We start from the raw sequence: 27586 nt of genomic DNA on the forward strand, positions 1-27586 counted from the left end.
TCAAAGTAAGACACATTACTCTGTCAATCACACACGACTCAAAGCAGCTTCTCGTTGACGTAGCTTTTAATAACAGATTCTTTTGTACATCACATCTTTTTTTTTATTGAAAATAATCACCTCTAAAAGATTCACACTTTCTACTCAGACTTGAATCTGAGTGATTAACAAAAGGACAGACTTCTGAAATCTCTGGCCCACTTCCTCTGCAGCGTCCGATCCAGACGACAACAAAGACCTGCTGCTGTTCACCGCCACGCCGTCCAGCAGGGAATGATCGGAGTGTCAACACACACACTCGCACACACACATCTGTGGCTTTATTCCAGCTTCCGTCCGGGCTTTTATTCACCGCTCAGTATTCAAGCTACTCACTGGAGAAAATCCTCCAAACACCAGCTGACTCCCCAGAGCCACCACAAGCCTCTGCCATCAGACAGACGCTCAGGACTCCTCTGAATAATATCTACAGGCACTGTGGGAACACACACATACAACACACACACACACACTGCGGCTCCGAGGTGTTTCCTTCAGGGAGGTGGCGCTCCCTCCCTCCGTCAGTCAGTCAGTCAGTCGTCCGGTTCGGTGACACACTGCTCCACCATCTCCCTCAGGTTGGGGTTTTCCATGGCGGCCGCCACTCGCTCCTTATCGTTGATCTGCTTGTTAACTGGAGACACAAAGTAAATCACAACGAGACAACACAAACACTACGCCAACAACACACTGACGTTAGTGACCTCAACAAAGCTTCAGTAAAACATCAGACCGGCACATACTGTACCGGTACGTCACAAAAAGTCAAGGCCACGCCCCCTTTTGGGGGAAAGAAAATTGTAGCTGCAATTTGACGTATGTTTGGATTGTAATTTTGATAAGTTCATACGCATTCATCTCTTGTTATACAAACGTTTGTTTTATGCACACGTCTAATAATTATTTAGCGACCTTGTCTGAACCTGAGCGTTGGCGATACCTTCATAAATGAAGGTTGATGGCCGCCATGTCCCTTCAGTCTTCCGACAGTCTGATGCTGCTATAACGTTAATGTATGACTGTATTACTGCAGCAGCCTCACACTCAAGATAACATTAGCTAGCCATGTTAGTCACTCTCACCAGCATTATTTAGCCATTTAGCACACTGACAGTGAATATTCACGTGTCGTATGAGCTTCAAATGTCAGTGTGAAAGCCTTGGTTAACCCGCTACACAACAGCTTTTCATCATTTTCTCTCCTGTGATGGCGAGTTTCTTTCCCCCACCTCACTAACCTGTAAATACTGATGCTGATTTCTGTGCAGAACACGTTACATCCAACATGACTCAGAGAGCTGCCTCAGTGGGAGGTTGTTAAATCTAAAGAAGCCATTTGCTCTATTGAATTAAAAAATAAATAAAAAACAGACTTACTATCTTCTTCAGTGGAATGGGTTCCTTCTGCAATGTAAATCTCCAGCTGAGAAGAAAAAGAAAAACAAACTAATGTTAAAAGGCGGAGTCGCACGCTGTGCTGTATGATTTTATGTGTTATTTATACAGGAAATTCAACTATGAACACAGTAAGGAGTATTTTAAATGCATTCAATTAAATGTTTGGTGTAAAAGAGAAAAAAAGAAACGCTTGGAATGAGGCAGGGAATTGAGATCAACAGAGAAATGGGACACGTGCAGCTCAGAGAACAACAAAGGGAGTTAATAATCTGAACTGGTGACGGTATAAACTGCTCATAAGACAGAAGAAACATTTCCAAACAACAGAATAAGAATAAATATAAATATATCACAACATTAGCATGGATGTTGGCAGTTTTTAGTTTTTTTTTTCCTGGTTTGGGCCCCTTAGTTCCAAAGAAAGGAAATCTTAATGCTCCAGCATACAGTGATATTTTAAATAATAATGTTCTTCCAACTTTGTGTTTTCCAATGTTTATTTGTTAATTTTTTCTGTATACATTTATTTCTATAAATTAAAAAAATATATTTATTTTATTATAGAAAGAAATATAAACAGAAATAAATGGAAACTAATATATTTATATTTATATATATTACATTTTTGCATAAAAATTAGTAATGTTTTTGTATATTTACAAAACAAATATTATGTATTTTTATATAATATAATTTATTTATTTTGATCCCTTATTGCTGTTGCTATTCCTTGAAGGGCCAAGCTGTCAGTCAATATCAGCTTTAGGTGGGCCGTCCTGCGTAGTCAATTCCTTCACACATTTACATATACAGTATATCTTCCTATGCAAAAAAAAAATATGTATGTATATATATATATATATATACATACATATTTTTTTTTTTCAAAAATACACAAATAAATATATACAGAAATAAATGACCAAATAAATAAAAAATTAAAATAAATGAAAATGCTTTTAATAGTTATTTTATCTTTTATTATTTGTCTTTATATTCCTGCATTTATTTTCTTATTCCTTTACAGATTTATAATTTTTCATGGCACTCCAATGACTCCATATCCAACACCTTTGGAATGAACTGGAACGGCGATTGTGAGCCAGACCTGATCCTTAGAGGCTAGAGTTGGTGATTTAAAATCACAGAGTGATTTCATACTTTATTAAAATAAAAAAATATTGATTAGTGGAGTTTGAAGTCAGGACTAGATTTAAATAAACCGGTACTCTTCCTACCACAGGACTGCATCCTGCTGGTCGTGCTCTCTGCACCGAGCAGATGTTCAGCAGCTTCCTGATAACAAACACTCCTCTAATCAAGAGGCTACTCATCTGCTCTGTAAAGCCTCTTTAATGCTGCAGAGATGAAGCCCACGGCTTTCCACCTGCCTCTGTCTGTTTGATGGCCGTCCAAGAACTCTATCCTCACCCTGACCCTTGACCTCTGAAACTGGGTTATGAATAAACAGCTAATTGGCTGTGCTTTTTTCCGTACTGATTGTGTTTTTGTCTGTTCACAGAGCACAGCCTGCCTCTCTCTGTTTCTCAGAGTCACCCTCTTTGAATTGTTAATGAAATAACAGCTGTTTCCTCACTGAACTGAGCTCCACAAGTCTCATCAACTTCTTCTTCTTCTTGTGGTCTGTGGGAGCGTTCGCTTTGTTTAGTTATGTTTAAACTTCTGTTGTACGAGGTGAAAAGTTAATGGAAATATTCTAATGTAATCACCGCTGGCTGCTTTAACCATGAACCAGATTTAAGGGCTCAGTTCACCCATATTACAAAACATATGTAGGAGAAGTTAAATTCCTTATAATAAGAAGTATGTTGTTAGATTGTGGATGGTATTTGTGCCCCATGCGGCCAACCATGGCATTGAATTGTTAGTAAATTAGCCCCAGTTGATGGTGCCATAGTAATTAGTACCGGCTGTGCACAGTGCAGGCAGCTTCAGGACGCCAAGAGTCGAAATAGTTTACCAAAAGATTTAAAATAGGTCACTTGTTCATTTCACAAAGACAAAGTTTAAGTTTATCTTCTTGCTTATATTGGGTTGCCGCGGCATATCCTATTTTGGTTGTTGTAGCGTAGTTTATCACACACACACACACACACACACACACACACACACACACACACACACACACACACACACACACACACACACACACACACACACACACACACACACACACACACACACACACACACACACACACACACACACACACACACACACACACACACACACACACACACACACACACACACACACACACACACACACACACACACACACACACACACACACAGGCTGAATTCATGGCCTGATCTAACGCTGGACATCTAACCGTAACCTGCTGAATGAGCGTAACTTCATTTACCTACAAACCTTATTGTGTCATTTCTTGGTGATATGAATATGGCTTAAAGGACTAAAAAAAAGGAAGCCATAACAACATAGGCCTACATTTAATCATTAAAAACACATGAGAATTTTACTGGAATAACGTTCAGAAATATTCCAGATGAAAACAGTTTAAATTGAGGTCTGTGGATTATTTAGAGTAGGGCATAAATACTGAGTGAGGCTGATGCTGGTGTTCAAAAAACTACGGAAAGTTAGTTATTGTAGTTTGGCCGCTTATCAACAAGGTTAAAAATTGCACTCTTCAGAGTTATAACTCTGGGCACACAGACATGATATGAATATTTTTAAATTCAGTGTGACTTACGCTTTCCGTGGATATCATTATCTCCGAGGTCCAACGAGAATAAATTTCAATTAATCCACTTAGAAATCTTAAAAAAGGCGCTCCTTATAGCTGCAGAACTTGCAGTATAGCCTGAGAATTATCATGTTTTTAAGTTTTCTCCAGTGTCACAGTAATCAAGTGACAGTTGTGTGTACATCCATGGGTACACTGCAGACAGGAGCTGCTAATAGCTGATTCAGCATACTTTTAATGGTGACAATTTGCCATTTTTGCCATTAGAGAGGTTCTGGATGTCCTATCGAGCGTTATCGGATGAGGGTGACGGCGGCGGGTGTTGGGGAGGGGAAGCAGTTGTCACAATTTCATCTGATGAACAGCAGCAGTATCAGACTTTGAAAACACCTGATCTAGAGAAATTGGGACTGCATCCACCTCCATTGTATGTGGAGTGGAGGCAGATATCTAATTACTAAATAAACACTTAATGATTTGCATGGCTAGATGTGTGACAAGTGAGAAAGTAAGAAAGAAAATGTGTGTTTTTAGACAAGAAAGTTTAACACTTTAACAACAAGTCACTCCTCTGGTACTCACCTTATGTTTAAATGGCAAACATCGCTGCAGCTTCACTTGTAAGCACAGACCTGCAGACACAGAAAGCATCGCCATCAGACACAGAGACAAAAATCTCACAGGATGAACAGCAACATGGCAGCACTCAGAAAACAATAACAGATTTGAGAAGACCGTCAGGAAAACAGGAAGTATAGTGATCAACATCAAAACCACAGACTGTATATCAGAAGTTGATGTAGTGACCGTGACGTCACCCACCCAACCCTCGAGGTCTGCATTTTGGCCGTCACTATCTTGGTTTTTTGGTGCCTCCAAATGAAACTCATGAGCTCGTGTTTACAACATGGGAAGTCGTGTACACGATATGCTTGCTGTTTAAGTGGTTAAGTCGTGAGAACACAGCTGCTAAGCAACAGCAATATCAACGTTACTGTCGGCGTCAAATTAGCAAGCTAGCGAATGGGTAACATAATGCAGTAAATGTAAAGGCATAATGACAGAGGAAAAAGATCAGGCCGTTGGAATATCAACATTTTCCTTAGACATATAAAATTACGAAGAAAAATAATATACGACTAAAATGACAATATATTAACTTATTATGCACCGAAAAATGAACTTCCATAACCTCCGCCATTTCTGGCAACGTCAACAAACACGTCACAACTCATGAACTCGATCAGTCCTGTATATACTGTATATACAGTATGTATTACATTTTAAAGTTACAACCTCAAACAACCAAAAACAAAAGCACCGTCAGTTTCTGCTTCATGAGTCACTTTAATCTTCCAGTTGAAGCGTTGATTTCATTTCTAATGATGAATTACAGTGAACAGATGATGTGAAATAAAACCTCTTTAACACTTTACATCAATAAACAAATCAATGTTTGAACCTGCTGTTCAAATACACAGAAACTTCACATTAAAGATATAATCAATAATCTGATGGTAAACCAAAGACTAGCCCCTCCCACCACCAAAACCAATCTGAAGCTGCTGTCGATCACATCTTGACTGACAGGTCTTGTGATTCAGAAACAGGAGACTAAATATGAGTTATTAATTCTGATGATGTTACATCAGTAATGTGTGTAAACACAGAAATAAACCTAGTTTCTGCTCCAAGTTCACTGAGTTGATCTGGATCATGTTACCAAATAAACCCAACATCTGGAACATGGACTGATGTTAAACCTGCTTCCTGGAAACCCTTCTACATTTCAAAGTCTTTAAATATAACTGAATATATATCTGTATTTTTTCATCTCAATAAATGTTCTGATTGGACTATTTACAAGAATAAACTTTGACATGAACAAAGACGAGGGCGAACATTTTATCAAAAGGGCAATATAGCCAGGCGCATTATTTATTATTATTATTTGTTAAAGATGAAATATGTGTCAAAATAGCATTACACGTCACGTCAAAAATCACACCATAACTCATTTTAATATGTTTATCAATGAAAATGAGAATAATGATGTAGAAGTTATCATTTCCTCTAATATCGCAAATCTTATCGCAATATCAGTCAAAATAATCATATTTAGATATTTTATCAAAATCGTTCAGTCCTAAAAAAAACAATCTTGAATTATTTATAAAGTTATTGTTTTTGTTTATACTATTTGTCTGTTGTTTTAAACTCTTTGACTCTAAATTAAACATTTTTTACATGTTTCTTATTGTTTGTTGTTTTAGTGTAGATGTCAACCACATCACCATGACAACCAACATCATCATCAGGACAACATAGTCACATGTTCCTCAAAGACTCAGAATTAAATTCAGCATGTCACCATCACCATCATCATCACCATCATCATCATCACCATCACCATCATCATCATCATCACCATCATCATCATCTATTTCTGTTGTCCTACAGTCACAGAGACCTTCACTGGTAAAACCTTCAGTAGGAGATCCACAGTTCCAATGTATGGAAACATCCTCTCAGTGAAAGTGTGTGTGAAGGTGTGTATGTGTGTGTGTGTGTTAGTATCAGGATCAGAGAACGACAGCTTTCCTTCATTCCAGTCCAGATTCACTCTGATCCTCTGGGGCTTCTTTTGCACTACGAGATCAGTGAATGGAACTGATGGGGAGACTGCGCTGTATTTACCATTCAAGAACCGTATTCTCCATAATCCAGACTCTATGACTCCCTTCCTCTGGACAGACTCTGCTAACACACCCAGTCCCCAGCCTGTACTGTCTCCAACCTGGACGTCCCAGCTGTGAGTCCCTGAGTTAAAGCCCTCAGAGCCCAGGACAGAGCAGTAATTATCAATCCTCTCTGGATTATCAGGAAGCTGCTGTTCCTCTCCTCGTCTCACACTGGTCAGATCTTCAGACAAGATGAGTTCTGGATGAGCAGTGTTTGGGTCCAGAATCACAGGAGTGTAGAAGACCATGACTTTCATCTTGTTCCAGATGTTGAAGGTCAGGTTGCCCAGGTGTTTGGCCTGGTCTATCAGAGCTCCTGAGAGCAGCTGTGGATCCTCCAGCAGGGGGCGCTGCTGGACTCTTTCCACTGCAGCCTTGTAGTTGAGCAGGAATGAGACGTCTTCAGCTCTCAGCTCGTCCTCTGTGGCTCTGAATGTGTCTGAAAGAGCTGCTATCTCTCTGCTCACAGCCTCCATCTTCTCCTTCATCATCTGACTCTTCTGCTCCTCTTCCTCCCTCAGTGCAGCCATCCTGGCCTCCTCTTCCTCTTCTAGAAACTGGTGAAGCTTCTTAAACTGCTCCTTAATCTGCCTCTCTGTGTGTCGGGCCTGGACCTTCATGTGTTCTGCTGTTTGATCAAACTTCACTTTAACTTCTTCAAAAACCTTTAACTTCTCCTTTAAGGGCTCCAGAGTTTCCTGAAGTTCCTTCTTGTGTTGTCGTGCAGCTTCATCGATGGGTCTGAATCTGTGGTTGGTGTGTTTTTCTGAATCTCTGCAGACGAGACACACCGGCTGCTGATGGTCCAGACAGAAGAGTCTGAGTTTCTCAGAGTGCAGACTGCAGAGAGCCTCTGAAGATCTCTGAGCTCTCTCCTGTAACAAACTCTCACACAGGTTCTTTAAAGCCCGGTTAGGAGGTAGGAAGCTCTTTGAATGTCTTCTCTTACAAAGTGGGCACTCTTGGACGTGTTTCTCTGTCCACCAGCTCTGCAGACAGACTTTACAGAAGCTGTGGCTACATGACAGGATGACAGGATCTTTAAAGACGTCGTGGCAGACAGAACAGCAGAGATCGTCCTTTAATCTGGAAGCCATTTAGTCTCTGAGTGAAGCTGAAAACACAGCAGGCAGACGGCTCAGCCACTCCCTGTTCCCTGAAAGTTACTTTCACTTTGAGTCTTTGTTCTTGTAAAACTCTGGTTCAGTTTGTGGATTCAGCAGCTGGTTGAAGTGGTAGTATTCCAGTATTCCCAGTATTCCCTCCTGTAGATGTCCTCTCTCAGTGGAAGTGGTGGTTTTAGTCTGAAGGTGAATCTTATCGACCGTCTCTCAGTGTGTGTGTGTTGACAGAATAAAAACCTGTTTCCAGGTTTGTCTCAGGTGAGTCAGATGATGGGCGGAGCTTCATCATAAAAGTTTGTGAGGTTGAGTTTCATTCTAAACTGCTTAAAGGCACAGTTAAACATGTCAAATTCACCAAAGCTGAACTCCACTCACTCCTTGACTGTAAGAGCTGTAAAACAGCCAGTAGTAACAAAGAATAAGAAGAATCACAATTCTGTTAATCAATAAATAACCCAATATGATCGTGAGTGTGTCGGTAGATTTGCATTTGCACTGTTGAAAAGATATGAATCAGTGGTTATATTGTTGTTCTTCTTCTTTCCTTCAATAATAACTGTTTTAATTAGGGATGTCAATCGATTAAAACATTTAATTGCAAATGAATTGCAGATTTTTTATTTGTTTAAAATGTACCTTAAAGGGAGATTTGTATTTGTATTTAATCCTCTTATCAACATGGAAGTGGGCAAATATGCTGCTTTATGCAAATGTATGTATGTATTTATTATTAGAAATCAATTAACAACACAAAACAATGACAAATATTGTCCAGAAACCCTCACAGGTTCTGCATTTCGCATAAAAAATATGCTCAATCATAACATGGCAAACTGCAGCCCAACAGGCAACAACAGCTGTCAGTGTGTCAGTGTGCTGACTTGACTATGACTTGCCTCAAACTGCATGTGATTATCATAAAGTGGGTATGTCTATAAAGAGGAGACTCGTGGGTACCCATAGAACCCATTTTCATTCACATATCTTGAGGTCAGAGGTCAAGGGTCCCCTTTGAAAATGGACATGACAGTTGTTCCTCGCCAAAATTTAGTGTAAGTCTGTAGCGTTATTTATCCTCCTTCACGACAAGCTAGTATGACATGGCTGCTACCAATGGATTCTTTAGGTTTTTTATTTTCATATGATACTAGTATTTTCACTCTAGCTTTAAAACTGAGCTAAAACCTAAATATCACAAGTTGCTTTAATGCGTTAAAAAGATTAGTGGCATTAAGAAAGAATTTGCCTTAACGTGTTATTAACGTGTTAACTTTGACAGCCCTAATCTGAACAGAGATAAAACGAGTATAATTCAGACACCAAATGTTTTATTTACAAGTGAAATCATTTTGTCTCCAAAAGAAGAAGAATGAAATGATTCAAACTTCCATTTAGTGGATGTCCCCACACTGTTGCATGATGGGAGAATACTGGATGTTGACTTAGTTTCTCTGCTGGCATTTGTCCAGTTTATAGGCTGCTTTATTGTGACTGTTGTCATAGTGTTTACTGAGGTAATAAATCAAGTGAGCAGTAGGCTCATTTTCTCATAGACCTCTATACAATCAGACTTCTTTTATCAACCAGAGGAGTCGCCCCCTGCTGGCCGTTAGAAAGAATGCAGGTTTAAGGCACTTCAGCATTGGCTTCACTTCTCAGACCTGGAGGTAGCCCACTGGTTCATCTGCTTCAGTCAGTGATTAAGGTTGGGGTTGATCCACAATTCTGAATCACCTCTAAAAAAAGACTTGATTCTCATGTGTGTCCCACAGTAGATACACTACCGTTGAAAACTTGAGTTAATGGCAGCAGATTACAAACAGCAGCTTTCTATGACTGTGTGACTGAAGCCTGATGTACAAAGCAACATTTACAAAAGCTTTGACTCCGACAGACTTTACTGAGGACTACAACTGAAACTCTTCAGCCCTTATATACTGTAGATACAGTATATATACTGGAAAAACAAAGTTCGGAAACTTGTGTTGGGTCGATTATTTCTCTGTTGTTCCAATGCTAATGGTCATTGTATTTTACATCGTTGGAAAGCCTGTTTATTTACCTTCGCAATGATGTCCAACTTATAAGGATCATGCATTTGTGGGATGAGCAGCACAGCTGATTATGTGGGTAGCGCCCAAGAAAAATTTGCCAAAATGCTCTGCCAATGGTAAACAGTGTATTCTCATAAGGCTACCAGGAAGCCTGCAATGACTGCCCTTCACCGTCAGGCCCGTTTGCGCTGGTGTCAACAACACAGACAATGGAACCTGAACATGTGGGGGAATGTCATGTTCAGTGATGAGTCCAGGTTCTGTCTGCGAAAGTTGGATGGCAGGGTCAAAGTATGGAGACGACGCGGAGAACGCTATGCTGATTGTTGCACCGATCGAGTAACAGCTTTTGATGGGGGCAGTATCATGGTGTGGGGCGGCATCTCCCTCACTGGCAAAACAAGGCTTGTCATCATTGAAGGCCATCTCAATGCAGGGAGATATCGGGATGAGATTCTGCAGCCACTGGCGATCCCATATCTCCACAATCTGGGACCTAACTTCATCCTCCAAGATGACAACGCTCGCCCCCACAGAGCCAGGGTTATCACAGACTACCTCCACAATGTGGGAGTAGAGAGAATGGAACGGCCTGCCAAGAGTCCAGACCTCAACCCAATTCAACATGTGGGATCAGGTTGGGCGTGCTGTACGTGTTAGAGTGACCCACACAACCTCGTTGGCTGACCTGCAAGAATCCTGGTTGAGGAATGGAACGCCATCCCACAGCAACGTGTGACCAGGTTGGTGACCAGCATGAGGAGGAGGTGCCAGGCTGTTGTGGCTGCGTATGGATCTTCCACCGCTACTGAGGCTCCTGATGGTGTATTAAATGAATAAAGTGTAAAATTGCCAATATTTCTTGTTTGTTCCTTGTTACTGATAGAGAGTTCAATCATCCAATCCACCAAACAACTCAAAACAAGAGTCAATACCAACAGGAGAATACACTGTTTACCATTGACGGAGTATTTTGGCAAATGTTTCTTGGGCGCTACCCACATAATCAGCTGTGCTGCTCATCCCACAAATGCATGATCCTTACAAGTTGGACATCATTGCGAAGGTAAATAAACAGGCTTTCCAACCATGTAAAATACAATGACCATTAGCATTGTAACAACAGAGAAATAATCCACCAAACACAAGTCTCCGAACTTTGTTTTTCCAGTTTATTACATTTTAAAGTTACAACCTTAGAACGGATCAATAACAAAACCACCACCAGTTTCTGCTTCATGAGACACTTTAATCTTCCAGTTGAAGCTTAAATCTCATTTCAAATAAAGAATTACAGTGAACAGATGATGTAAAATAAAATCTCTTTAACACTTTACATGAATAAACAAATCAATGTTTGAACCTTCTGTTCAAATACACAGAAACTTCACATTAAAGATATAATCAATAATCCGATGGTAAACCAAAAACTAGCCCCTCCCACCACCAAAACCAATCTGAAGCTGCTGTCAATCACATCTTGACTGACAGGTCTTGTGATTCAGAAACAGGAGACTAAATATGAGTTATTAATTCTGATGATGTTACATCAGTAATGTGTGTAAACACAGCAATAAACCTGGTTTCTGGTCCAAGTTCACTGAGTTGATCTGGATCATGTTACCAAATAAACCCAACATCTGGAACATGGACTGATGTTAAACCTGCTTCCTGGAAACCCTTCTACATTTCAAACTCTTTAAATATAACTGAATATATATCTGTATTTTATCATCTCAACAAATGTTCTGATTGGACTATTTACAAGAATAAACTTTGACATGAACAAAGACGAGGGCGAACATTTTATCAAAAGTGCAATATAGCCAGGCGCATTATTTATTAAAGATGAAATATGTGTCAAAATATCATTTTACATTAAATATTGTGGTGCTGCAGAGATGTCCTGACCGACACATCATATTCTACAGACTTTGTTTGGTATACATGTCACGCAAAAATCACACCATAACTCATTTTAATATGTTTATCAATGAGAATGAGAATAATGATGTAGAAGTTATCATTCCCTCTAATATCGCAAATCATATCGCCAACCAACATCATAATCAGGACAACATAGTCACATGTTCCTCAAAGACTCAGAAGAAAATTTAGCATGTCATCATCATTGTCATCATCATCATCATCATCTATTTCTTTTGTCCTACAGTCACAGAGACCTTCACTGGTAAAACCTTCAGTAGGAGATCCACAGTTCCAATGTATGGAAACATCCTCTCAGTGAAAGTGTGTGTGAAGGTGTGTATGTGTGTGTTAGTATCAGGATCAGAGAACGACAGCTTTCCTTTGTTCCAGTCCAGATTCACTCTGATCCTCTGGAGCTTCTTCTGTACTACTAGAACAGTGAGATCTGATGGGGAGACTGCGCTGTATTTACCATTATAGAACCTTATTCTCCATAATCCAGACAGTATGTCTCCCTTCCTCTGGACAGACTCTGCTAACACACCCAGTCCCCAGCTTGTACAGTCTCCAACCTCGACGTCCCAGCTGTGAGTCCCTGAGTTAAAGCCCTCAGAGCCCAGGACAGAGCGGTATTTATTAATCCTCTCTGGATTATCAGGAAGCTGCTGTTCCTCTCCTCGTCTCACACTGGTCAGATCTTCAGACAGGATGAGTTCTGGATGAGCAGTGTTTGTGTCCAGAATCACAGGAGTGTAGGAGACCATGTCCTTCATCTTGTTCCAGATGTTGAAGGTCAGGTTGCCCAGGTGTTTGGCCTGGTCTATCAGAGCTCCTGAGAGCAGCTGTGGATCCTCCAGCAGTGGGCGCTGCTGGACTCTTTCCACTGCAGCCTTGTAGTTGAGCAGGAACGAGACGTCTTCAGCTCTCAGCTCGTCCTCTGTGGCTCTGACTGTGTCTGAAAGAGCTGCTATCTCTCTGCTCACAGCCTCCATCTTCTCCTTCATCATCTGTCTCTTCTGCTCCTCTTCCTCCCTCAGAGCAGCCATCCTGGCCTCCTCTTCCTCTTCTAGAAACTGGTGAAGCTTCTTAAACTGCTCCTTAATCTGCCTCTCTGTGTGTCGGGCCTGGACCTTCATGTGTTCTGCTGTTTGATCAAACTTCACTTTAACTTCTTCAAAAACCTTTAACTTCTCCTTTAAGGGCTCCAGAGTTTCCTGAAGTTCCTTCTTGTGTTGTCGTGCAGCTTCATCGATGGGTCTGAATCTGTGTTTGGTGTGTTTTTCTGACTCTATGCAGACAAGACACACCGGCTGCTGATGGTCCAGACAGAAGAGTTTGAGTTTCTCAGAGTGCAGACTGCAGAGAGCCTCTGAAGATCTCTGATCTCTCTCCTGTAAGAAACTCTCACACACGTTCTTTAAACCAAAGTTAGGAGGTAGGATGTTCTTTGAAGATCTTCTCTTACAAAGTGGACACTCTCGGACGGGTTTCTCTGTCCACCAGCTCTGCAGACAGACTTTACAGAAGCTGTGGCTACATGACAGGATGACAGGATCTTTAAAGATGTCGTGGCAGACAGAACAGCAGAGATCGTCCTCTAATCTGGAAGCCATTTAGTCTCTGAGTGAAGCTGAAAACACAGCAGGCAGACGGCTCAGTCACTCCTTGTTCCCTGAAAGTAACTTTCACTTTGAGTCTTTGTTCTTGTAAAACTCTGGTTCAGTTTGTGGATTCAGCAGCTGGTTGAAGTGGTAGTATTCCAGTATTCCCAGTATTCCCTCCTGTAGATGTCCTCTCTCAGTGGAAGTGGTGGTTTTGGTCTGAAGGTGAATCTTATCGTCCGTCTCTCAGTGTGTGTGTGTGTGTGTGTGTGTGTGTCGTCTCAGTGAGGCAGAATAACAACCTGTTTTCCTGGTTTGTCTCAGAGAGTCAGTTGATGGGCGGCATTTCATCATAACTAATTGAGTATAATTGAGCTTGATTTCAAACTGCTTAAAGGCACAGTCACACATGTGAAAGTTCACCAAAGTTGAACTCCACTCACTCCTTGACTGTATGAGCTGCAGAACAGCCAGTAGTAACAACGAATAAGAAGAATCACAATTCTGTTAATCAATAAATAACCCAATATGATCGTGAGTGTGTCGGTAGATTTGCATTTGCACTGTTGAAAAGATATGAATCAGTGGTTATATTGTTGTTCTTCTTCTTTCTTTCAATAATAACTGTTTTAATTAGGGATGTCAATCGATTAAAACATTTAATCGCAATTAATCGCAAATTAATCACAGATTTCTAATCTGTTCAAAATGTACCTTAAAGGGAGATTTGTAGTATTTAATACTCTTATCAACATGGGACTAATATGCTGCTTTATGCAGTATTTATTATTGTAAATCAATTAACAACACAAAACAATGACAGATATTGTCCAGAAACCCTCACAGGTTCTGCATTTCGCATAAAAAATATGCTCAATCATAACATGGCAAACTGCAGCCCAACAGGCAACAACAGCTGTCAGTGTGTCAGTGTGCTGACTTGACTATGACTTGCCCCAAACTGCATGTGATTATCATAAAGTGGGTATGTCTGTAAAGGGGAGACTCGTGGGTACCCATAGAACCCATTTTCATTCACATATCTGGAGGTCAGAGGTCAAAGGACTCCTTTGAAAATGGCCATGTCGGTTTTTCCTCGCCAGAATTTAGTGTAAGTCTGTAGCGTTATTTATCCTCCTTCACGACAAGCTAGTATGACATGGTTGGTACCAATGGATTCATTAGGTTTTCTAGTTTCATATGATACTAGTATTTTCACTCTAGCTTTAAAACTGAGCTACAACCTAAATATCACAAGTTACATTAATGCATTAAAGAAATGAGTGGCATTAAAAACAAATTTACCTTAACGTGTTATTAACGTGTTAACTTTGACAGCCCTAATCTTAACAGAGATAAAAACAGTATAATTCAGACACCAAATGTTTTAATTACGAGTGAAATCATTTTGTCTCCAAAAAAAGAAGAATGAAATGATTCAAACTTCCATTTAGTGGATGTCCCCACACTGTTGCATGATGGGAGAATACTGGATGTTGACTTAGTTTCTCTGCTGGCATTTGTCCAGTTTATAGGCTGCTTTATTGTGACTGTTGTCATAGTGTTTACTGAGGTAATAAATCAAGTGAGCAGTAGGCTCATTTTCTCATAGACCTCTATACAATCAGACTTCTTTTATCAACCAGAGGAGTCGCCCCCTGCTGGCCGTTAGAAAGAATGCAGGTTTAAGGCACTTCAGCATTGGCTTCACTTCTCAGACCTGGAGGTAGCCCACTGGTTCATCTGCTTCAGTCAGTGATTAAGGTTGGGGTTGATCCACAATTCTGAATCACCTCTAAAAAAAGACTTGATTCTCATGTGTGTCCCACAGTAGATACACTACCGTTGAAAACTTGAGTTAATGGCAGCAGATTACAAACAGCAGCTTTCTATGACTGTGTGACTGAAGCCTGATGTACAAAGCAACATTTACAAAAGCTTTGACTCCGACAGACTTTACTGAGGACTACAACTGAAACTCTTCAGCCCTTATATACTGTAGATACAGTATATATACTGGAAAAACAAAGTTCGGAAACTTGTGTTGGGTCGATTATTTCTCTGTTGTTCCAATGCTAATGGTCATTGTATTTTACATCGTTGGAAAGCCTGTTTATTTACCTTCGCAATGATGTCCAACTTATAAGGATCATGCATTTGTGGGATGAGCAGCACAGCTGATTATGTGGGTAGCGCCCAAGAAAAATTTGCCAAAATGCTCTGCCAATGGTAAACAGTGTATTCTCATAAGGCTACCAGGAAGCCTGCAATGACTGCCCTTCACCATCAGGCCCGTTTGCGCTGGTGTCGACAACAGACAATGGAACCTGAACATGTGGGGGAATGTCATGTTCAGTGATGAGTCCAGGTTCTGTCTGCGAAAGTTGGATGGCAGGGTCAAAGTATGGAGACGACACGGAGAACGCTATGCTGATTGTTGCACCGATCGAGTAACAGCTTTTGATGGGGGCAGTATCATGGTGTGGGGCGGCATCTCCCTCACTGGCAAAACAAGGCTTGTCATCATTGAAGGCCATCTCAATGCAGGGAGATATCGGGATGAGATTCTGCAGCCACTGGCGATCCCATATCTCCACAATCTGGGACCTAACTTCATCCTCCAAGATGACAACGCTCGCCCCCACAGAGCCAGGGTTATCACAGACTACCTCCACAATGTGGGAGTAGAGAGAATGGAACGGCCTGCCAAGAGTCCAGACCTCAACCCAATTCAACATGTGGGATCAGGTTGGGCGTGCTGTACGTGTTAGAGTGACCCACACAACCTCGTTGGCTGACCTGCAAGAATCCTGGTTGAGGAATGGAACGCCATCCCACAGCAACGTGTGACCAGGTTGGTGACCAGCATGAGGAGGAGGTGCCAGGCTGTTGTGGCTGTGTATGGATCTTCCACCGCTACTGAGGCTCCTGATGGTGTATTAAATGAATAAAGTGTAAAATTGCCAATATTTCTTGTTTGTTCCTTGTTACTGATAGAGAGTTCAATCATCCAATCCACCAAACAACTCAAAACAAGAGTCAATACCAACAGGAGAATACACTGTTTACCATTGACGGAGTATTTTGGCAAATGTTTCTTGGGCGCTACCCACATAATCAGCTGTGCTGCTCATCCCACAAATGCATGATCCTTACAAGTTGGACATCATTGCGAAGGTAAATAAACAGGCTTTCCAACCATGTAAAATACAATGACCATTAGCATTGTAACAACAGAGAAATAATCCACCAAACACAAGTCTCCGAACTTTGTTTTTCCAGTTTATTACATTTTAAAGTTACAACCTTAGAACGGATCAATAACAAAACCACCACCAGTTTCTGCTTCATGAGACACTTTAATCTTCCAGTTGAAGCTTAAATCTCATTTCAAATAAAGAATTACAGTGAACAGATGATGTAAAATAAAATCTCTTTAACACTTTACATGAATAAACAAATCAATGTTTGAACCTTCTGTTCAAATACACAGAAACTTCACATTAAAGATATAATCAATAATCCGATGGTAAACCAAAAACTAGCCCCTCCCACCACCAAAACCAATCTGAAGCTGCTGTCAATCACATCTTGACTGACAGGTCTTGTGATTCAGAAACAGGAGACTAAATATGAGTTATTAATTCTGATGATGTTACATCAGTAATGTGTGTAAACACAGCAATAAACCTGGTTTCTGGTCCAAGTTCACTGAGTTGATCTGGATCATGTTACCAAATAAACCCAACATCTGGAACATGGACTGATGTTAAACCTGCTTCCTGGAAACCCTTCTACATTTCAAACTCTTTAAATATAACTGAATATATATCTGAATCTTATCATCTCAATAAATGTTCTGATTGGACTATTTACAAGAATAAACTTTGACATGAACAAAGACGAGGGCGAACATTTTATCAAAAGTGCAATATAGCCTACTGCACTTCTCAAATTGCAGGAGGCGCATTATTTTTTAAAGATGAAATATGTGTCAAAATACCATTTTACATTAAATATTGTGGTGCTGCAGAGACGTCCTGACCGACACATCATATTCTAGAGAGTTTGTGTGGTACACATCACACAAAAATCCCACCATAACTCATTTTAATATGTTTATCAATGAAAATGAGAATAATGATGTAGAAGATATCATTCCCTCTAATATCGCAAATCATATCGCAATATCAGTCAAAATATTCATATTTAGATATTTTATCAAAATCGTTCAGTCCCCAAAAAAAAAATCATGAATTATTTATGAAGTTATTGTTCTTCTTTATACTATTTGTCTGTTGTTTTAAACACTTTGACTCTAAATTAAACATTTTTACATGTTTCTTACTATTTCTTGTTCTACTGTAGATGTCATCCACATCACCATGACAACCAACATCATCATCAGGACAACATAGTCACATGTTCGTCAAAGACTCAGAGATTAAACTTCAGCATGTTGTTGTCATCATCATCATCATCATCATCATCATCATCTATTTCTGTTGTCCTACAGTCACAGAGACCTTCACTGGTAAAACCTTCAGTTTATCCACAGTTCTAATATATAGAAACATCATCTCAGTGAAAGTGTGTGTGTAGGTGTGTATGTGTGTGTTAGTATCAAGATCAGAGAACGACAGCTTTCCTTTGTTCCAGTCCAGATTCACTCTGATCCTCTGGAGCTTCTTCTGCACTACGAGATCAATGAATGAACTTGGTTGGGAGTCTGCTTTGTATTTACCATTCAATAACCATATTGTCCATAATCCAGACTCTATGACTCCCTTCCTCTGGACAGACTCTGCTAACACACCCAGTCTCCAGTATGTACAGTCTCCAACCTGGACGTCCCAGCTGTGAGTCCCTGAGTTAAAGCCCTCAGAGCCCAGGACAGAGGAGTAGTAACGATCAATCCTCTCTGGATTATCAGGAAGCTGCTGTATCTCTCCTCGTCTCACACTGGTCAGATCTTCAGACAGGATGAGTTTTGTACCAGCAGTGTTTGGGTCCAGAATCACAGGAGTGTAGGAGACCATGTCCTTCATCTTGTTCCAGATGTTGAAGGTCAGGTTGCCCAGGTGTTTGGCCTGGTCTATCAGAGCTCCTGAGAGCAGCTGTGGATCCTCCAGCAGGGGGCGCTGCTGGACTCTTTCCACTGCAGCCTTGTAGTTGAGCAGGAATGAGACGTCTTCAGCTCTCAGCTCGTCCTCTGTGGCTCTGAATGTGTCTGAAAGAGCTGCTATCTCTCTGCTCACAGCCTCCATCTTCTCCTTCATCATCTGACTCTTCTGCTCCTCTTCCTCCCTCAGTGCAGCTATCCTGGCCTCCTCTTCCTCTTCTAGAAACTGGTGAAGCTTCTTAAACTGCTCCTTAATCTGCCTCTCTGTGTGTCGGGCCTGGACCTTCATGTGTTCTGCTGTTTGATCAAACTTCACTTGAACTTCTTCAAAAACCTTTAACTTCTCCTTTAAGGGCTCCAGAGTTTCCTGAAGTTCCTTCTTGTGTTGTTGTGCAGCTTCATCGATGGGTCTGAATCTGTGGTTGGTGTGTTTTTCTGAATCTCTGCAGACGAGACACACCGGCTGCTGATGGTCCAGACAGAAGAGTTTGAGTTTCATAGAGTGCAGACTGCAGAGAGCCTCTGAAGATCTCTGAGCTCTCTCCTGTAAGAAACTCTCACACACGTTCTTTAAATCCAAGTTAGGAGGTAGTATTTCCTTTGAAGATCTTCTCTTACAAAGTGGACACTATTGGACGTGTTTCTCTGTCCACCAGCTCTGCAGACAGACTTTACAGAAGCTGTGGCTACATGACAGCATGACAGGATCTTTAAAGATGTCGTGGCAGACAGAACAGCAGAGATCGTCCTCTAATCTGGAAGCCATTTAGTCTCTGAGTGAAGCTGAAAACACAGCAGGCAGACGGCTCAGCCACTCCCTGTTCCCTGAAAGTTACTTTCACTTTGAGTCTTTGTTCTTGTTAAACTCTGGTTCAGTTTGTGGATTCAGCAGCTGGTTGAAGTGGTAGTATTCCAGTATTCCCAGTATTACCTCCTGTAGATGTCCTCTCTCAGTGGAAGTGGTGGTTTTAGTCTGAAGTTCAATCTCATCATCCGTCTCTCAGTGTGTGTGTGTCTTGACAGTATAATAGAATAACAACCTGTTTCCTGGTTTGTCTCAGGCGAGTCAGATGATGGGCGGAGCTTCATCATAACAGTTTGTGAGGTTGAGTTTCATTCCAAACTGCTTAAAGGCACAGTCACACATGTGAAAGTTCACCAAAGCTGAACTCCACTTATTCCTTGATTGTATGAGCTGTAAAACAGCCAGTAGTAACAAACAATACGAAGAATCACAATTCTGTGAATCAATAAATAACCCAATATGAACGTGAGTGTGTGTGTAAATTTGCATTTACAATGTTAAAAAGTTTAGAATCAGTGGTTATATTGTTGTTCTTCTCCTTTTCTTCAATAATAACTGTTTTAATTAGGGATGTCAATCGATTAAAATAGTTAATTGTGATTAATCGCAAATGAATCGCACATTTTTTATCTATTCAAAATGTACCTTAAAGGGAGATTTGTCAAGTATTTAATACTCTCATCAACAAATATTGTCCAGAAACCCTCACAGGTACTGCATTTAGCATTTTCATTTATTTTCACATGTATTTGTCCATGTATTTCACTATATATGTATTTATATCATTTTAAATATACTGTATATATATTTATTTATTTCTTGCATATAAATACTCTTTTCTATATATTTACAAGAAACAAATATATATATATATATATATATATATATATATATAAAACATATAATTTATTTATTTGTATCCCTTTACTTTTCTTTATTCTTTTCTCTATTGCTTTTGCTCCTTTTTTCCTGATCCCTGCTGGGTTCTATATGTACACACGTCTTGACACCTAGTCATTTACTTCTGAGGTTGCAAATCCCTGAAACATTTTCTGCTATCAAACTCTATTAGAGCTGCAGGAAATATGCTCCACACGGATCCACAGATGTGAGTCGCACCAACAGCAGCTCTGTCAGCAGCTGTCCTCCTCAGCAGCCCCCTCAGGTCAGGAAATCATCTGCTGCACAAAAAGCTTCCCTCCGGCACACGGTCGGAGTCAAGAGAGGCCAAGTCAGGAGACCCGTCAATTATATTTCACCTATTCATCCTATTAAGAACAGCCTCCTGAGGGGAAATCTGTCAGCTCAATCATACTCAAACTGAGAGCTGCTGTGTCCTGAATACTAAGTGAGTCTACCAGCTCCCTGTCTGTACTATACAATTAGACCTGGATGATAATTCAGTATATTTCCTTTATCGCGATTAATCACATGATTGTCCATAGCTAATTGTGATCTGTTCAAAACATACCTTAAAGGGAGATTTGTCAAGTATTTAATACTCTTATCAACATGGGAGTGGACAAATATGCTACTTAATGCAAATGTATGAATATATCTATTATTGGAAATCAATTAACAACACAAAACAATGACAAATATTGTCCAGAAACCCTCACAGGTACTGCATTTAGCATAAAAAATATGCTCAAATCACAACATGGCAAACTGCAGCCCAACAGGCAACAACAGCTGTCAGTGTGTCAGTGTGCTGACTTGACTATGACTTGCCCCAAACTGCATGTGATTATCATAAAGTGGACATGTCTGTAAAGAGGAGACTCGTGGGTACCCATAGAACCCATTTACATTCACATATCTGGAGGTCAGAGGTCAAGGGACCCCTTTGAAAATGGCCAGGACAGTTTTTCCTCACCAAAATTTAGCATAAATTCGGAGCGTTATTTATCCTCCTTCACGACAAGCTAGTATGACATGTACTGTATATATTGACACAATGGATTCCTTAGGTTTTCTAGTTTCATATAATACCAGTATCTTCACTCTAGCTTAAAAAAACTGAGCCGCTACAACCTAAAAATCGCAAGTTGCGTTAATACGTTAAAGAAATTAGTGTCAGTAATATTGTTATTATCGTGTTAACTTTGAAAGACCTAATTATACACAACATATCTTGAAATTTCTGTTTCATGTATAAGACGTATGGAACAAGTAGGCACAGAAAATATATACTGAACATGGAAGGAAAACAGTGAAACTAGGTACGGGGTAATTTAAGGGCAACAGTTGAAAGCATTTAAAAGGTCAACATGGTCTTTTGTATGTTACAACAGTCTCCAACCTGCTCATTCATTATAAAACTGTCTGGAGGACTGTGGCTGTTACACGCCTGAGTTATAAATTGAAGTGAAAAGTCAGTAATTAAAGTATGAGAATAATGTGTATTACTCAGCAGCCTGCTGGGAGCCTGAACACAGACTCTCATTAAACCTGCAGTCAGTGGTCTGTTCCAGCGCTGGACGTGTGCCCACTTAATATCTTGTGGCTAATAGACTCCTGAATCCCATTTACTGAGTGTATGTGTAGCATGAATGAAAGCCAGGTTCTACCCTTCGTTTAACAGGGAAATGGTGGGAGAGAAAACGCTGCTTCCGTCAGCCAGGCTTTTCATTTCTGTTCTTTTTCTTCTGTTAAGTATGATTTGTTTCCCCAAAAGGAAAATTGCTTTGGAGCCAAGAATAAATAACTGTAAACACACGGATGAGAACACGAGAAAGAAATCATTTGAATACATGAATACAAAGATGTATTATAAATGCAAAGAAATGATTTTCTTCATGTGTTTCAGTGATTTTCTGAAGGAATTACAGCTCTACACCAACTCTGTAATCTAAGACTCGAACACACTGTTATTCACATTCTTCTTATCTCCGCCAGGCGTAATGCTGTGGGGAGATCATGCGTTTGGTCATGTGTGTGTGTGTGTCTGTCTGTCCCTTGGCTAATCTCGCATACCATAGACTGCAGAAGCGTGGGGGCCAGGGGGGCCACGGCCCAGGTAACTTTTGATATCATATTTTTATGAATACAAGCTTGAATTGTATGTATGTTTTTTCTCAAAACTTGTACTTTAAAGACGACCTACCATACTTATTTTCAGGTGGGTTTCTAAAAAAACATGTTTACATTCTTTACTATTCAAAAAATGCTTTTCTTTTCTCATAGCGGCTGTGCATCTTTTTTCACCCTTTGTCTGTCTCTGTTGTGATTGGTCAACCAAACCAAAACTCTTTGAACTCCACTCAAGCTCTGGTCTAACTAGCTTTGTTTGAGGGCGTGCCAAACTAGCTCCTAGGCAGGCAATATGGAAATGTGTTACTTGGTGACATCACCATGTTACGGAAGAAAAGGAGGGACTTCAACAAGGCATTTCAGGCAGTTCAGGAGCAGTGGGAAAGTAACTCCCCCCCTTTTTAAATTGCAGACCAAAAACAAATTGCAGACCAAAAAACGATATAACACACTAAAGGAAAAGGGAAAAAGCACAAAAGCATAATGGGTCCTCTTTAAACAAACCAAACGATATTGGTCACCATCACCCACTCCCACTGACTGCTGCATGCAATTTGACAATGACCTGCATTGTTTATCAACCACGTTGTTTCGGAAGGTTATGGTAGAAAGGATCCGTCTTGTGTAAAACTCTCGCGAGAGTTTGTTTGTGTTCGCGAGAGTTAGTGGTCATGTACATTTTATCTACCTTCTGCGGGCGTCCTGTATCTCTGTGAGACATGTTTACATGCTAATTTGAATGCAGTGTGTAATTAGTTTTAAATGAAGGTTCTAGTAATGTCATGAAGTCATGAATCAAGTTCAAGGTCAAGGTTCAATTTAATTTCATTATCATTTAGTGTTGATTTTGCGTGGTCTCTATGGGCAAAAGCGGCAGTGTTTCCAAGCACCAGAGTCCCTTTAGAAAATCTACTTTTTTACTGCAGCAGGGTCTGACAGTCAGCCCCGCTCAGTCCTGGTTCTGGTTCTCCCTTTCCTCCCTTTCCTCAAGCGGGCCCAGTAATACGGCCTGGGCCTCCATTAGCGTGGTGTCGGTGTTGGCTCCCAGTGGGGACCGGCGGAACAGCGAGCTGCTGCTGCCGGGCGCCGAGCTCTCCACCTCCCACCGAGGGTCTGATATGCGCGTGAACGCGAGGGTGATGGCCAATAAACACTTCTAGTTTACCACATTATTACAATTTACTACATAGTTCAGGGTTTTATCATTATTGTTCTGTAATGTTACTCAACACTCATACATATAGGCCTATGTCTCTTTCAATGCTTATGCCCCCCCACTCCCTCCGCGTGACTTGAAATAGCGGTCCATAACATACTACTGGACCCATCAGCCTAATATTATTTGCACTCAAACAAACAGCTTTTTCTTTCTTCGTTGGAACCAAAACATCAGTCCTGAGAATCTGTGCCTCCTCTACACCGTCAACTGCTTTTGACATTATCAGCAATGATCTGAGTAAACCCTGAATAAACCTAAATGCACTCAAAATAGAAACAGGTAAGCCTTCTGAAATATGACAATAGATCCAAAAGTTTCAGCGTGTAGAAGCTGAGATCATTCAGACCCTGGTTGATGCATCAGCCAGCTTTTTTTTGTGTGGTTCATGTCCGTTGTGTTATCAGCAGAGTGACTCACCGATCAGAGTAGCCAGAGAGCAGTGAGGGACGGTTGGAGAGAACTTGATAATGATGAGGTACTCGTCCTCTCCGAGCTCCTGGACCTCCACACATTTCTCCGTCACCACGTCGAGCTCCTCCAGGGTGTTGGGCTTCTCCGGATCCCGGATTGATCGAATCACATCTGATAGAAGGCAGGAAACAAGATGTGACGTTGTTTACTAAAACTAACATTAAGGCTAAATCTAGACCAGTAAGTGAGTAAATGAGTGTCTAAAACCATTAAAGAGTAGCTCTAGGAAAAAAAAATAAAACTGAGCTGAAACAACCTTCTTCACCCTGCAAATGAACAGGATACTTTGGAAATAATACCAACTTAAAATGATTGCATTGATGATTAACTAATATGTAATCAAAATAAAATTAAAGTAAAATATTAGAATACTGTATGATTTATAGACCAGATTGCTCTAAATTCCCTGATTTTCTGCCTCCAGAAAAATAATAAATGGTTTGATGACAAGACAGGGGAGTAACAACAGTATGTTATGGGATTACTATTCTCTAATACTATTATTTAGCCACAGTAGAGAAAGGATTCCTGTTCTGTACCAGTAATAGTTCCAGTACGTTTTACCCACTCCAACCAAACTCCATTCAGAAAAACATTTATTTAAGTTCAGTTCCAGTACTAATCACAATATGCAATGTTCACTACAAACACACCTAAATCCGTTCAGAAAACTATTTATTGAAGCTCTGTTCCAGTACTAAACCCAGTATGTGCCTTTCACTACAACCTCACCAAACTCCATTCAAGAAATCAACTATTATGTATTATGTTGTCCAAATATGTGCCTTTCACTACAATCTCTCCAAACTCCATTCAGAAAACCATTTATATAAGTTCTGTTCCAGTGCTAAACCCAGTATGTGCATTTTACTCCAATCAAACCAAACTCCATTCAAGAAATCATCTATTGTGTACTATGTCATCCAAATATGTGCCATTCACTCCAAGCAAACCAAACTCCATTCAGAAAACCCATTTATTGAAGTTCTGTTCCCGTACTAAACCCAGTATGTGCATTTTACTACAACCTCACCAAACTCTATTCAGAAAACCATCTATTTGAGTTGTGCATTAGCACTGGTCATATGTGCCTTTCACTACAACCTCACCAAACTCCATACAACAAATCATCTGTGGTGTATTATGTCGTCCCAATATGTGCCATTCACTCCAAGCAAACCAAACTCCATCCAGAAAACCATTTTTATAAGTTCTGTTCCCGTACTAAACCCAGTATGTGCATTTTTACTACAACCTCACCAAACTCCATTCAGAAAATCATCTATTATGTATTATGTTGTCCAAATACATGCCTTTTACAACAATCTCTCCAAATTCCATTCAGAATTGCATTTATATAAGTTCTGTTCCAGTACTATACCCAGTAAGTGCATTTGGCTACACCCTCACCAAACTCCTTTCAATAAATAAGATATTATGTGGTCCAAATTATGTGCCTTTTACTACAACCTCACCAAACTCCATTTAGAAAATCATCTATTTGAGTTCTGTACTAGCACTGGTCATATGTGCCTTTCACTACAACCTCACCAAACTCCATATAAGAAATCATCTGTGGTGTATTATGTCGTCCCAATATGTGCCATTCACTCCAAGCAAACCAAACTCCATTCAGAAAACCATTTATACAAATTCTGTTCCAGTACTAAACCCAGTATGTGCATTTTACTACAACCTCACCAAACCCCATTCAAGAAATAAGATATTGTGGATTATGTTGTCCGAGTATGTGCCATTCGCTCCAAGCAAACCAAACTCCATTCAGGAAACCATTTATCTAAGTTCTGTTCCAGTACTAAACCCAGTATGTGCATTTTACTACAACCTCACCAAACTCCATACAACAAATCATCTGTGGTGTATTATGTCGTCCCAATATGTGCCATTCACTCCAAGCAAACCAAACTCCATTCAGAAAACCATTTATTGGAGTTCTGCACCAGCACTGGTCATATGTACCTTTTACTACAACCTCACCAAACTCCATTCACAAAATCGTATATTTAACTTTGCCTTCAATGGTGGTAACTTATCATAACTAGCTAACTACTTCATAAAGCAGCAGTGGTCTAATCAAACAACATTAAAGTGTTCGGCACCTCCACAGTTCATCTAAAACTTCTCCAACATGAACACAGCAGCAACATTAGGCCTGTCAGAGATCACTCACCGTAGACTTCTAACGCTTTCTCCTCCATCCTCTGAGTCTTCAGTGCATTCCTGTCCACAAGTCCAGAAAACTGTAAAACCTTAGTAGCGGTTAACGACACGAGACTGAACACTATTTCCATTTCATAGAAGACGCCATAATAAACGGGACTGTTGTGACTTTGACAGGAAAACAGACACACAGCCGTCAGTGGACAGCAGCGTGCAGCCAATGAGCGAGTCCGTCTCACTTCCGCTTCCTATACTCTGTTGTCAGGGAAAAGCAATCGATGAATGATCAAACTAATATTATATTTGGCTGCTATGATTACAGTGACAAAGACAGTAGTGCATTTTTTCTTATTAATTTAATTTTAATTCTCGCAAAGTTCCACATTCACAAGTGTACATTTACCCAAAAAAAGACTAATTTCTTTGTATTTATGAAAGAAATGGATCTATATCTGTTAACAATTTCTTCCTCACGAAACATAAAAAGCAATGAAAACAATGAATGTATGCAAAATCTTTAAAGTTTTTAAGTGAAATTATTGTCATACTCTCGCGTGGTCTTTTTATTATTATTATCTATTTATTTAATTTTTTTAATTTTAATTTTTTTAATTTTAATTTTATGTTAGTTTTGTTTCATTTCTGTTCTCATTTGATGATATATTTATTTATTTATTCATCTATTTGTGAATTTGACAGGCATCCATAACCTAGTACACTAACATCGTCTTTCGATTAAATAAATAAATAAATACATACATTTAAAAAATAAATAGAAGAACAAATACAAATATATATATATATATATATATATGTATATATATATATATATATATAAAAAATGCAAAAAAATAAAATAAATACACATAAGGCAAAAATAAATAATATATTTTAAAATTAATTAAAAATAAATGCATGAAAGGGAAAATAAACAGATGAGTAAATAAATAATGGAATTAATACAAATAAAATAAATAAATAAAGAAGCAAATTAAAACAGAAATATCAATTTATGTCACACTTTATCAATTAAATAATGGCTATATTTATTTTTAATATTATCTTTGCCTCATTTGATGATATATTTATTTATTTATTCATCTATTTGTGAATTTGACAGGCATCCATAACCTAGTAC

General features: G+C 39.8%; 4 protein-coding genes and 1 pseudogene across 5 annotated transcripts in view; all 5 read right to left on the reverse strand.

The window, feature by feature from the left end:
• Window positions 1–48: 48 nt before the first annotated feature.
• ciao2a (cytosolic iron-sulfur assembly component 2A) lies at window positions 49–26682 on the reverse strand. The gene is made up of 5 exons (XM_074633436.1): window positions 26459–26682; window positions 24214–24378; window positions 4751–4800; window positions 1417–1462; window positions 49–673 (listed from the first exon to the last, which is right to left on the reverse strand). The coding sequence occupies exons 1-5, from the start codon at window positions 26577–26579 to the stop codon at window positions 573–575; spliced, it is 483 nt and encodes a 160-aa protein (XP_074489537.1). The 5' UTR covers window positions 26580–26682; the 3' UTR covers window positions 49–572.
• On the reverse strand, window positions 4819–8679 carry LOC141766515 (E3 ubiquitin-protein ligase TRIM39-like). The gene has a single exon (XM_074633429.1). The coding sequence runs from the start codon at window positions 8004–8006 to the stop codon at window positions 6609–6611; it is 1398 nt and encodes a 465-aa protein (XP_074489530.1). The 5' UTR covers window positions 8007–8679; the 3' UTR covers window positions 4819–6608.
• LOC141766517 (E3 ubiquitin-protein ligase TRIM39-like) lies at window positions 11246–14656 on the reverse strand. Of its 2 annotated transcripts, XR_012593647.1 has the most exons (2): window positions 11784–14656; window positions 11246–11550 (listed from the first exon to the last, which is right to left on the reverse strand). XR_012593647.1 is itself a non-coding variant. In XM_074633430.1 (1 exon), exon 1 carries the CDS (start codon window positions 13627–13629, stop codon window positions 12241–12243), a length of 1389 nt encoding a protein of 462 aa, XP_074489531.1. In that variant the 5' UTR covers window positions 13630–14656; the 3' UTR covers window positions 11246–12240. The 2 variants fall into 2 exon arrangements, 1 of the variants encoding a protein (XP_074489531.1); XM_074633430.1 differs by having other exon boundaries at window positions 11246–14656.
• LOC141766516 (nuclear factor 7, ovary-like) lies at window positions 16957–19505 on the reverse strand (annotated as a pseudogene).
• LOC141766518 (nuclear factor 7, brain-like) overlaps window positions 16957–27586 on the reverse strand; it is a 202275-nt gene continuing 191645 nt past the window's right edge. Inside the window, exon 2 of the mRNA XM_074633431.1 lies at window positions 16957–17964. The gene's annotated coding sequence lies outside the window, so the exon portion shown is untranslated. The remainder of the gene's footprint in view (window positions 17965–27586) is intronic.

Source organism: Sebastes fasciatus, chromosome 4, assembly GCF_043250625.1.
Source record: "Sebastes fasciatus isolate fSebFas1 chromosome 4, fSebFas1.pri, whole genome shotgun sequence".
In the NCBI taxonomy this organism is placed as follows: domain Eukaryota; kingdom Metazoa; phylum Chordata; class Actinopteri; order Perciformes; family Sebastidae; genus Sebastes; species Sebastes fasciatus.